At 52.5% G+C, this 13,186-nt stretch overlaps 2 protein-coding genes across 2 annotated transcripts; one reads left to right on the top strand and one right to left on the bottom strand.

Annotated features, from left to right (window-relative positions):
• Positions 1-749: 749 nt before the first annotated feature.
• On the top strand, positions 750-1,700 carry LOC102462986 (olfactory receptor 52R1-like). Its single transcript, XM_075906726.1, has one exon. It carries the CDS (start codon positions 750-752, stop codon positions 1,698-1,700), a length of 951 nt encoding a protein of 316 aa, XP_075762841.1.
• Positions 1,701-11,260: 9,560 nt separating this feature from the next.
• Positions 11,261-12,260, bottom strand: LOC102462742 (olfactory receptor 52E4-like). Its single transcript, XM_075906621.1, is given in 2 exon segments — positions 11,261-11,711; positions 11,713-12,260. Coding segments are annotated over 2 exon segments (999 nt in total).
• Between the last annotated feature and the right edge of the window lie 926 nt (positions 12,261-13,186).

The following is a 13,186-nucleotide window of genomic DNA, read 5'->3' as shown; positions in this document are numbered from 1 at the left end:
TCCCAGCTACTCAGCCCCGGACTTTTCCCTCTGCCCTCATGGAGGAGTCACCCCATTCCCAGAACTTGTCTTGGAAACCCCCTTTCAGTCCACTCCATCCCCTCTGGAGACCTGGTAACCAGACAGCGCCCCTGCCCAGAGCAGGTGATTCACCCCCTTCCTCAGGCACCCAGACATCGCTGTGAGTCGGGCGCTGTTCAAAGGCGCAGGTGTTGCTGTTGAGCTTCTGTGCGTGGTGCTCGGGTCTTTCTCCTGAGATGAGGTCTAGTCTGGATGTTTCTCCCAGCACATGTCTTCTCCACAGCTTTGGGGTTTCCTCTCAGATTTCAAGCAGCTTGGTGAATGGGAAAGTCGCTGCCATGTGGGCCGCCTGGCCTGGGCTGCAGGAAGGTGGCTGGTGTTCACCCAATAGATTGGGAGCTTCCCCACATCACACCATGGCATGTCATTGACACGGGGGGCACGGTGGGGTGTGGAATTGGCATTAGCAGGGTCAGTGTTTCCTAATTCATTTCTCTGATTAATGCACAAGCCATTGGTCACAGCGTGAGGCGCGAGCAACCTGCTTCGGTCAGAGAACAGCCTGCGCTCTGTCATGTCGTGTCTCACATGAACGTTGTCTCTCCATCCAGGCATTGGGTCTGTGACCATCTCCCTGCACCCTCGGCACATGGTATAACTCAGGGATCGCACGGCACATGCTGAAGTCCCCGTTCTGCCTCCGAGTTGGACACCTTCTCCTCTACTCCATGCCAGATTCCAACACAACCCACTTCACCGGCAACCCCTCCACCTTCATCCTGCAGGGCATCCCTGGCCTGGAGGCTGCCCATGTCTGGATCGCCATCCCCTTCTGCATCATGTACGCCATAGCCATCTTGGGGAACGTCGCCATCCTCTTCATTGTCAAGAAGGAGCCAACACTCCATGAGCCCATGTACTATTTCCTCTGCATGCTGGCTGTAGCTGACCTGATCCTGTGTACATCCACCGTTCCCAAAATGCTGAGCCTCTTCTGGTTCAATTCCAGGGAGATCGATTTCAATGCTTGTCTCACCCAAATGTACTTCATTACTTGCTTCTCTAGCATGGAGTCTGGGATCTTCGTGGCCATGGCCTATGATCGCTATGTGGCCATCTGTGATCCCCTGAGACATTCCACCATCTTGACGAACACAGTAGTGGCCAAGATTGGCCTGGCTGTGGTGCTGCGTGGTACCATAGTCTCACTGCCCTACCCCTTGCTGGCGAGGCAGTGGCCGTATTGCAGAACCAACCTCGTCCCTGAGCCAGTCTGCGCTCACATCGCCGTGGTGAAACTGGCCTGTGCTGACACCAGCATCAGTAGCTACTACGGCCTCTTTGGGTTTTTTGGTGTGTTGGGTTTGGATGTGATTTTCATTGCCATGTCCTACACCCACATCCTCAGGGCCATCTTCCGCCTCCCTACCAAGGATGCCCAGCTTAAAACGTTTTGGACCTGCAGCTCCCATCTCTGTGTGATCATTATCTTTTACATCCCGGGCCTCTCCTCCTCCCTCACCAGCCGATTTGCACAGAACGTGCCCAAGTACTTCCAGCCTCTTATTGGCAAGATGTACCTGCTTGTCCCCCCCATGCTACACCCCATCATCTATGGGGTGCGGACCAAGCAGATCCGGGAGAGCCTGCTCCGCCTCTTTACTCCTAAAGGGCCCTAACATTTTCTCCTAGGGCCCTGGCTCTCAAACAGCTCTGTGCTGAGCTGGCTGATAACAGGGTGCTGGGCCCCTTTCCCTGAACCACTTACTGGGGAGGCAAAAAGACATTTCCCCCAGACCCCACTTATTTTTCTAAGCCCCTCCCTCCATTCCACCTACTCCAATGGGGCCCAGCCCCCATCTCCATTGCTTCCACCATCACTCTGCCCTTGTCCCTGCCTTTTATGCATCCCCCCCCATCGTTCTATGGACCTTCTCACTCTGTTCAGCCGTAGCCGCAGCCATGGTGGCACAACCCGCAGCCCTAAATTCACCAGCAGAACAGGCTACACAGTCAGCGTACCCTCTGATTTCCCCCCCCCCCGACCCGCCATAGATATATATTTAGTTACCATGGGGACAATTTCTCCAGACAGGGCAGGTTGGGTGCTTCAGACCTAGCTGCCCAAACCATTCCATTTACGCATGAGGGAGCAATCATGTTTTTAAAGGCTCAGTGCTGTCAAAGAAAATGTCGGCCCTGGGAGATCAAAGCCCGACAGAGCACATGTATGTGCCTAGCAGGGCGTCTGAAGAAGTGAGAGTAGCAACCATAACACAAATCATTTCTGAGCTCTGCCCCTTCTCCTGCACTCTTCAGAGAAGGGGCATGTGGATGGGGGAAGAGGGGAGGAGAGAGACACCCTGAAATCAGCCTCCCCCACACACAGAGAAAAGGAAAGTCCTGGGAACAGCTGGCTGGGGGTACAAGGCAGAAAGGCAGGAGCAGGGTGGCAGAGTGGGGAGGATCGCTGGGAGAGAAGTTGTCAGATGTGTCTGTGCTGCTGTGTCACTGCGGGCGACCGCTTCCAAACGAGGGGTGTCGGAGATTGGTCACTTTGTGTGTCTGATGTTCATACGCTGAGGATGTGTCTAAACTACATGGCTCTGTCGATGGAGCCATGTAGATTAGTCAGGACGGCAAAGAGAAATGAAGCCGTGACTTAAATAATCGTGGCTTCATTTACATAAAAATGGCCGCCACGCTGTGCCAATGAGCTGATTGTCGGCACAGTGTGGCAGTCTAGATGGGGATCTGCCGACCCCAGAACCCTTCATCGGCAGATCCTGTTGGCCTCGTTTCAGCAGATCAGCACAGTGCGGCGGCCATTTATATTTAAATGAAGCCATGATTATTTAAATTACAGCTTCATTTCCCTTCTTCGTGTAAACTAATGTGCATGGCTCCGTCGACAGAGCCATGTAGTTTAGATGTACCCTGAGGGTCTCCAGTGACCCTTTCGGTATGAATCCCTGCTTTCCAGTCACTAAAGTAAACTATAGTAAAGAATAAAATTGTCAGACACATGGATGAATATAATTTGTTGGGGGAAAGTCAACACGGTTTCTGTGAAGGGAAATCATGCCTTACTAATCTATTAGGGTATGTCTACACAGCAAAGTTATTTCAAAATAACTTTACTAGCATCTACATAGACAAACTGCTATTTCGAAATTACTTTGAAACAGCAGAGCACTTATTTCAAATTTGGTAAACCTCATTCCACGAGGAATAAGGCCAAATTCAAAATAGCTATTTCAAAAAAAGTGCTTGTAGACACTTATTTCGAAATAGGGGGCTTCTAGCCTTCCAAGGGTGCCCCGGTGGCCACTCCAGCCTCAACCAAGAACACTCCTCTCTTCCCCCTCCCCTCCCTGGAGCCCTTAAAGAGGTTGACTCTGGCTACAGTGCCTGTGCCAACTTCAAGCCTGCCAGCCCAGAGCCGCATTCACTGCCCCTGACCCAGTGGCCCCAGAACATGAGCCAGCAAGCCACTGGCAGCCAGCCCTCCACTACTCCCCAGGAGCAGTCTGCCAGCTCTCAGGAGCCTGCCAGGGCCCAGAGAAGGTGGGCGCCTTCCTGGTCTAGGACAGAGATCATGGACCTTATTCAAGTTTGGGGGGGATGCCCCCAACGACCATGATCTCTGCACTAGATAGAGGAACATGTTTATCTATGGCAGGATAGCTGCCAGCCTGGCCACCAAAGGCCACAGGTGAACCCAGGAGCAGGTTCTCATGAAAATCAAGTTGGTCCAGTGAGACCCCCAACCCTGAGCTTCCCCTCCCACTTGCTTCCCCCTTCCAGCTCCCTCCTCCCAGGTTTCCACCTCCCCTCTCCCACCCTCTCTTCTCCCCTCTCCCGCCTCCTTTCCCCAGTCTCACCAGAGTTTCCCCCCACCCCTCCTGTTTTGTTAAATAAAGAGAGTTTGTGTTCATGAAAATACGTGTATTTTATTTGTCATCAGGAAGGGGGGTTAGGGAGGGGTAAGTGGAAGGACGTGAGGGAGGAATGAGGCACAAGCCCCCAGAGGGGCAGACCAGGGAGGCTCTTAGTGCTCCTCAGGGTGGAAGCTCTCCCGCAGGGCCTCCTGGATACTGACAGCCCCCCAATGGACGTCCCGGATGGCAGCCTGCAGAAAGTGCAGCCAGGCTCACAGCAATGCATCCAAGAGAAGCACCAGAGAGCCCAGGGGCAGCTCTGGCTCCATGGTGCAGAGTGCTGTGGTGTCCTGAGTGAGGGCAATCAGAGCACGCTGAGACAAAATTCTTTGCTGTCCCTCATCGAGGTGGGCAAGCAAACAGGGAAAGCTGAGAATGGGCTTTCCGGGGGAGGTCCCTTTAAGCACAGGCCTCAGATAGCCTCAGGCAGGAGCCACACAAAGTAACTCCTGACCTGATGCCCTGCCGGACCTGGCTCCGGCCGGCCTTAAATGCGATTCAGCGTCCACTCAGTGTGGACGCGCTATTTTGAAATAAATAGCAAAATGCATTTTGTTTGTAGACGCCAAATAAGCTATTTCGAAATAACTATTTTGAAATAAGACATTTCAAAATAACACTGTACTGTAGACATACCCTTAGAGTTCTTTGAGGGGGGTCAACAAACATGTGGACAAGGGGGATCCAGTGGAAATGGTGTACTTAGATTTTCAGAAACCCTTTGACAAAGTCCCTCACCAGAGGCTCTTAGGTAAAGTAAGTTGTCATGGGATAAGAAGGAAGATCCTTTCGTGGATTGGTAACTGGTTAAAAGACAGGAAACCAAGGATAGGAATAAATGGTCAGTTTTCCAAGTGGAGAGAGGTAACTAGTGGAGTCCCCCAAGGGTCTGTCCGGTGACCAATCCTATTCAACTTATTTATAAATGATCTGGAGAAAGGGGTAAGCGGTGAGGTGGCAAAATTTGCAGATGATACCAAACTGCTCAAGATAATTAAGACCAAAGCAGACTGTGAAGAGCTTCAAAAAGTTGTCACCAAATTAAGTGACTGGGCAATAAAATGGTAAATGAAATTTAATGTTGATGTAGTCTCCTTACTAAAGGTGCCTCTGATTTTTTCTGGGAAGATCCTGTGTGCTACAATCTAGCCCTAGAAACTACAACTCCCATGAGCCCTTGAGGCATCCAGGGGAAGTAGGGCTCATCTGGGCATGTTGAGGGAGGGGCTGGGCAGTCTGGGGCTCTCCATTTTTTGGGAGAGGGGAGCCATGCTGCTGTGGAGGAGCCTTATCCAGTCCAGAATCTGTGGTGTTGCAGCTACAGCACAGGACTGAGAGCCTGCGGGGCTTGGATCTAGCAGGCTGCTTCAAAGGCTGCTGATTGCCCTAGAGGGGAGAGACTCTGGCTGCACCTGTGGCTGTGAAGAGCTACACACACCAGCACACAGGAGGAGGCTGTAAGTAAATGGACTTTTTGGGAAGGTGCTGCCTGGGACAGACCTCAGAGATAGAGACTGACTGTGGGTCCAAAGAGAGGCAGAGTGTCCAGCCCAGGGAACCAGAGATGCTGGCAGTTGGTGGAGCCTGCTCCAGTGGCAGAGGGAGTTTGCAGCTGGCCACACAGCTTGGACTAACACACACACACGAGCAGCACAGGGCTGTCTCCACTCCAGCTGCAGATCTTCAAGCGTGCCCATGCAAGTGTCTGGGACTCTGAGTCCAGAGGAGTGCACACTCTGGGGTGGGATACATGGTGGCAGAGCAAATGCCAGAGATAAGTTCCTATTACTTCTGTGTACTTTGTTATTTGATGTTATTCACTGTTAACCCGTTAAACCCTGTTTCTTTAAGTTGTTAAGTAAAGGTGTTTTCATTCTAAAATGTAATCAATTAGATGTATATTATTTATAATTGTTGTCCTGGAGTTAGATCCAGATTATTGCTGGGCTACGTTTATTCCTGGAGGCTCCCAAGGCACACCATTAAGTGTGTACAGGGCCAGCTAAGTGGAGGCACCGCCATTGTAAATTCTTTATGAGCAAGGGACTGCAGCAAGGGGGTGCATAGGGAATCCCCAACTAAGCAACATAACAACTGGGGTTCTCAGGATCTCCTTTGATGTTAAACACATCAGGCTCCCAGGCACACCTGTGAGTGTGACCCTGCCCCCGAGTAACCTGGGAAGGAAAAAAGGGGTTACAGTGATAATGCCCATTAGAAAAAATAATCCCAACTCTATCTGTAAAGTGATGGGGATTAAATTAGCTGTTACCACTCAAGAGAGATCTTGGAGTCAGTGTGGAGAGTTCTCTGAAAACACCCACTCAGGTTAGGTCTAGACTGAATCCCTCTGTTGACAGAGAGATGTAGATTAGGCACATTGAAGTTGCTAATGAAGCCGGGATTTAAATATCCTGTGCCTCATTAGCATAAATATGGCCACCTCTTTTTTCAAAACGGAGTTTTTTTGAAGAAAAAAAAAGCAGTCTAGACGCGGATCTGTCGAAAATAAAGCCTTTTTCAATAGATCCTGTATTTCTCAAACAATGAGGTTTACAGGATCTGTTGAAAAAAGCTTTATTGTCAACAGATCCGCATCTAGACTGACTTTTTTTTTCAAAAAAACTCCATTTTGAAAAAAAGCGATGGCCATGTTTATGCTAATGAGGCGCAGGATATTTAAATCCTGGCTTCCTTAGCAATTTTGATGTGCCTAATCTATATCTCTTTATCGACAGAGAGGTGTAGTCTAGACACCCTCAGGGTGCAGCAGCAGTCAAAAAAGCAAATAGAATGTTAGGAATCATTAAAAAAGGGATAGGGAACAAGACAGAGAATATCTTCTTGCCTCTATATAAATCCATGGGACGCCCACGTCTTGAATCCTGTGTACAGATGGGGTCACCGCATCTCAGAAAAGATATAGTGGCATGGGAAAAGGTTCAAAAAAGTGCAACAAAAATGATGAGGGGTTTGGAGAGGCTGCCCCATGAGGAGAGATGAAAAAGACTTGGACTTTTCCTCTTTGAGAAAAACAGACTAAGGGCTGACATGATACAAGCTTATAAAACCATGATGGGTATGGAGAAACTGAATAAGGAAAAGCTATTTACTTGTTCCCGCAATATAAGAACTAGGGGTCACCAAATGAAATGAATAGGTCGCAGGTTTAAAACAAACAAAAGGAAGTTTTTCTTCACTCAGCGCACAGTCAACCTGTGGAACTCCTTGCCAGAGGATGTGGTGAAGACCACGACTAGAGCAGAGAGATTCATGGAGGTTAGGTCCATCAATGACTATTAGGCAGGTTGGGGAGGAATGGTGTCCCTAACCTCTGTTTGTCAGAGGCTGGAAATGGGTAACGAGAGGGATCACTTGATGATTCCCTGTTCTGTTCACTCCCTTTGGAGCACCTGGCATTGGCCACTGGCAGCAGATAGGACACTGAGCTAAATGGACCGTTGGTCTGATCCAGTGTGGCCGTTCTTATGTTCTAATGTATTGACTGTTGCTGCCCATTCAATGGATGTGCTCAGAGAACTATCCACAATGGCACTAAGAGGTCTATGAGAGGCAGTAACAGCTAATTTAGAGCGGAGACCCTCTGAGCTGTGCGGCCATGTCCCATACCCAGATCCTCAGGGCCATCTTCTGCCCTCCTACCAAGGACACCTGGCTCAAGCCTTTTGGGAACTGCAGCTCCCACCTCCAAGCCCTCTCAGCCTTCTACGTCCCCAGTCTCTTCTTCATCGGGGAAGATGGGCAGAGAGAGACACCCTGACATCAGCTCCCTCCACCCCAGCACAGAGCGCAGGAAGGTCCGGGGAACAGCTGGCGGGGGTCCAAGGCAGAGTCAGAAGCAGGGTGAGGTGGTGGGAGGGGCCCTCCGATGCGCGTTGTCAGATGTGTCTGTGCGCGGCTGCACCCCTGTGCACTTCCCGATCCCAGCGAGGGGTATGGAGACTGGCCAGTCGTGTCTCTGATGTTCAGACGCTGACGGGCTCCAGCACCCCGCCACCAGCCAGCTCAGCACGGAGCTCAGTCTGAGAGCCAGGGCTCCAGGAGAAATTCTAGGGCCCTGTATGTGAAGAGCAGGAGCAGCCTCTCCCGGGTCCATTTAGTCCACACCCCGTAGACGATGGGGCTGATTGTGGGGGCGGGGGGGCAGCAAGAGGAATATTTTGACGATAAGAATGCGGAAATACAGGGGCATGTTCTGGCCAAACACGAGATCCATGTGCCCCTTCTCTGCAGAGTGTGGGAGGAATCCTGGAGCCCCAGGGCTGGAAGAGACCTCAGGAGTCATCGAGTCCAGCCCCCTGCCCAAAGCAGGACCAACCCAACTCAATCAGCCCAGCCAGGGCTTGGTCAAGCTGGGACTTTGAAACCTCTAGGGATGGAGATTCCACCCCCTCCCTAGGGAACCCATCCCAGCACTTCCCACCCGCCTAGGGAAATCGTTTTTCCTAATATCCAACCTAGTCCTCCCGCCCCCCCCCCCCACCGCCACATGAGACCGTTGCTCCTCGTTCTGTCACCTGCCAGAGGGGCAGGGCTCAGACGTGCAATTCAACTGCTTGCAGATGCTGTGGTCTGAGGGAGCCTTCCGACTGGTGAGCGCCCCGTGCACCAGAGCGCATGGTCCCCAGAACTCACCACTGCCTGTCGCACACACTCACCATTTGTGTGTGTTTCTCTCTGTCTCACAGACACAGGGAGTACGTCTAGACTACAGGGTTCTGTCGACAGAAGTTTTGTCGACAGATACTGTTGACAAAGAGCATCTAGACTACAGCCAGTTCTGTCGACAACGCAAGCCGCTTTGTCGACGTGACAGTGTGGATGCAAAGGACAGTGCAGATGCAATAACTCCTTCTGTCGACAGAACTCTGTCAACAAAAGGCGTTATTCCTTGTAGAATGAGGTTTACATACGTCGACAAAACTGCTGAGTTTTGTCGACATTATGTCGACATAACTCAAAGGCAATGTGGACACAGATATAGTTTTGTCAACAAAAGTCCACTTTTGTCGACAAAACCCTGTAGTCTAGACACACCCAGGGACTCACACGCTGTCAGGCTCACATATGCACACACCAGCACCCACCCACAGTCTGTCTCACACGCACACACACTACCTCTCTCACATTCGGCTCCCAGCACACACCTGGGTGAGGGTTCCTGCCCTCACCTCGCCACGTGTCCTGCCTGGCACGCACCTGCTCTGTCGGGCTTGGCTCTCCAAGACCTGTGACTTTAGTTCTTCAGAGCATTTCAAAATGGAACTTCTCTCTCGTGCGTCAGTGGAATGCTGTGGGCAGTGCGTTGAAAATACCCAACCTGTGCTGGTGCACATCCGCACATTACCTGGCTAGCACGGCACCTAACAAAATCCATTCTGCACACAAAGGGGAAACTACAGACTCAGAGGGGATGTTGACTGTGTAGCCTGTTGTGCTAGTGAATTTGGGGCTGGAGGATGCACCACCATGGCTTTGTCTGCGGCTGAACAGAGCGAGAGGCGTCTCTGTTGCTCCCTTCCCAAGGAGAGTCCCAAGGGTAGGGCCCACGCAGCCATTCGTCAGGACACGGTCTGGTCTGGTGGATGTTTTATTGAGGTTACAGTTAGAGTGATGATCACACATGCAGGTAGAACAGCAACACACAACTCTGGCCGGTGACATACATTTACACACCCCTCCGTAACAACAGCGGTGGGCTCTGAGTGGCAGTGTGCCCTCTCATGCTTTCAATCTACATTTTCTTCTGTGTGCGAGGCATGCACGGAGGTGCACCACCAATAGACACACGTGTTGGCAGATGTGGGTGCTGTGATCGCCCTGCTAATCAGCTAGGTTGCACTGGAGTCTCCCCTGCGCTTGCAGGATGCCCAGGACTTGTGGCTTGTATGTCAGGACAGGGATGGTTCCTGCAGGATTCTCCCCGAGTAAGGTCAGTTCCTCCCATCTGGGCTCCCCATTCACACGCTGAGCACCTCTGCCCCTATGCGCCCCGCGGGTCCATAGCGATATCGGCTCTTTGCCCTGATTGCTCCTCTGTGCCCCCGGGAGCCTCAGGAACCTCACTGTTCTGTGCACTGATGAGGTTCCCTGGGTTCCCCTTGGCGCACAACCCACATGCTGTGACTGAGACCCGTGCTGAGACGTGCGCTTGTGCACAGCTGTTATGATCCAGCCTTGACCCGGGGCAACGTGGCACAATATTAGCATGTGGCCTGGCTATTCCCCAGGCTGTGAGCGCTGGCTTGTCCCCTTGGAACTCTTTTCTTATGCCTGTATATTTATATCTGCCTCTAGAATTTACACTACATGCATCTAACAAAGTGGGTCTTTGCCCACGAACGCTCATGCTCCAATACATCTGTAAGTCTATAAGGTGCCAAAGGACTTTTCGTTGTTCTTGCAGATTCAGACTAACACGGCCACCCCTCTGATACCTCTCTCCACAGGCTCTGGAGCCACTTTGGGATGGGACCAGAACCCCATAGAGCATTGAGGGTTCACTTCCTGCATGTCCTCCGGCCAGAGCCTGTTTCTGCTACAGCCATAGCCCTGTCCCCAGACCTCCTGCAGTCCTGAGGCAACCCATCTCTTGCCCCAGCGTCTTCTGGCTCCTTTGGTCTCCGTGTGTTGCACAAGTTAGCCCAACCCCTCCTCATCCTGCACCCTCTGCTGGGAGGGCTCCTTCCTTGCCATGTCCGCTCTGTGCTGAGATGCTGCAGAAAGATGGTTCTATCTACAGGGCCACTGAAAGGTCCTTCAATGACAAGTGAGATCATCAGGTTTCCACGCATCTAGGCCTTTTCTGGTCAGGCTGTTCTGGCCATTGTGTCCTGCCAGATTCTGTGCCCAAGGCCTCGGATTTGTGTTTCAATCTGTATCTTGAAGGGGATCTGTTCTGTATGGCTCCTGCAAGGCAGCAGGGAGGCAGCGAGTCATAAAACCCGAAACTGACCCTGTTCCGCCAGGGCCACCTTCTTCCTTCAGGGAGCCCAGTGGGGGCAGGGCTGGAGGTGGAGAAGGTCCGTGGAATGATGGGTGAGAAGGGTATAAAAGGCAGGGACAAGGCCAGGGTGATGGTGGAGGCATTGAGAGGGGCGGCTGGGTTCCACTAGAGTAGGTGGGATACGGGGAGGGGCTTGGAGAAATAAGTGGGGTCTGGGGAAAATGTCTTTTTGCTTCCCCAGTTTGTGTTTCAGGGAAAGGGGCCCAGTTACCCGTCACCAGCCAGCTCTGCATGAAGCTCAGTCTCACAGCCAGGGCCCTAGGAGAAAATGCTAGTTCCCTTTAGGGGTAAAGAGCCGGAGCAGGCGCTCCCAGATCTGTTTGGTCCGCACCCCATAGATGATGGGATTTATCATGGGGGTGACAAAAAGGTACATCTTGCCGATAAGAACATAGAAGTATGGGGGCACGTTCTGTGCAAACCGGCTGGTGAGGGAGGAGGAGAAACCAGGGATGTAAAAGATAATGATCACACAGAGGTGGGAGCCACAGGTCCCAAAAGTCTTGAGCCGGGCGTCCTTGGTGGGGAGGCGGAAGATGGCCCTGAGGATCTGGGTGTAGGACATGGCAATGAAAATCACATCCAGACCATTTACACAGAAAAACCCAAAGAGGCCGTAGGAGCTACTGACACTGGTGTCAGCACAGGCCAGCTTCACCACGGCGATGTGTGCGCAGACCGGCTCAGGGACGAGGTTGGTTCTGCAATACCAGGGGTACCGCCAGCAAGGGGTAGGGCAGTGAGACTATGGTACCACGCAGCACCACAGCCAGGGCAATCCTGGCCACTACTGTGTTCGTCAAGATGGTGGAATGTCTCAGGGGATGGCAAATGGCCACGTAGCGATCATAGGCCATGGCCACCAAAATCCCAGACTCGATTCCTGAGAAACAGATAATGAAGAACATCTGGGTTAGGCAGGCTCTGAAATCGATCTCCCTGGAATTGAACCAGAAGAGGCTCAACATTTTGGGCATGGTGCATGTAGACAGGACCAGGTCGGCAAGAGCCAGCATGCAGAGGAAATAGTACATGGGCTCGTGGAGTGTTGGCTCCTTCTTGACGACGAAGAGGATGGCGACGTTCCCCAAGATGGCTATGGCATACATGATGCAGAAGGGGATGGTGATCCAGACATGGGCAGCCTCCAGGCCAGGGATGCCCTGCAGGATGAAGGTGGAGGGGTTGCCGGTGAAGTGGGTTGTGTTGGAATCTGGCATGGAGTAGAGGAGAAGGTGTCCAACTCGGAGGCAGAACGGGGACTTCAGCATGTGCCGTGCGATCCCTGAGTTATACCATGTGCCGAGGGTGCAGGGAGATGGTCACAGACCCAATGCCTGGATGGAGAGACAACGTTCATGTGAGACACGACATGACTGAGCGCAGGCTGTTCTCAGGCCGAAGCAGGCTGCTCGCGCCTCACGCTGTGACCAATGGCTTGTGCATTAATCAGAGAAACGAATTAGGAAACACTGACCCTGCTAATGCCAATTCCACACCCCACCGTGCCCCCTGTGTCAATGACATGCCATGGTGTGATGTGGGGAAGCTCCCAATCTATTGGGTGAACACCGGCCACCTTCCTGCAGCCCAGGCCAGGCGGCCCACGTGGCAGCGACTTTCCCATTCACCAAGCTGCTCGAGAACTGAGAGGAAACCCCAAAGCTGTGGAGAAGACGTGTGCTGGGAGAAACATCCAGACTAGACCTCACCTCAGGAGAAAGACCCGAGCACCACGCACAGAAGCTCAACAGCAACACCTGCGCCTTTGAACAGCGCCCGACTCACAGCGATGTCTGGGTGCCTGAGGAAGGGGGCAGAGAATCACCTGCTCTGGGCAGGGGCGCTGTCTGTTTTCCATGTCTCCAGAGGGGATGGAGTGGACTGAAAGGGGGTTTCCAAGACAAGTTCTGGGAATGGGGTGACTCCTCCATGAGGGCAGAGGGAAAAGTCCGGGGCTGTGTATCTGGGAGAGGCAGTAAGGAAGGGAGAACCGTACAGAGGAGAGTCAGGCCCCAGAGAACCCCTGGCCCTGACAGCCCTGGTCTGGGGTCTGGTGGCTGGGAGTGGGACGGCGGGCTGGCATCTTGCAGAAGAGCCGGAAGCCTGGCACCTGGGGTTGGACCGACAGCTGTAGCAGCCCGGGGAGCAGAGCCTGCAGCCAGGGCCAGAGCAGCAGTGGTACCAGCTGGGCTAT

Source organism: Pelodiscus sinensis, chromosome 1 (genome assembly GCF_049634645.1).
Source record: "Pelodiscus sinensis isolate JC-2024 chromosome 1, ASM4963464v1, whole genome shotgun sequence".
Lineage (NCBI taxonomy): Eukaryota > Metazoa > Chordata > Testudines > Trionychidae > Pelodiscus > Pelodiscus sinensis.
This window is presented reverse-complemented; position numbering and strand designations above follow the sequence as displayed.

Excerpts from the sequence above, each read along its gene's own strand:
- LOC102462986 (XM_075906726.1), top strand. The coding sequence starts at position 750 with ATGCCAGATTCCAACACAACCCACTTCACCGGCAACCCCTCCACCTTC.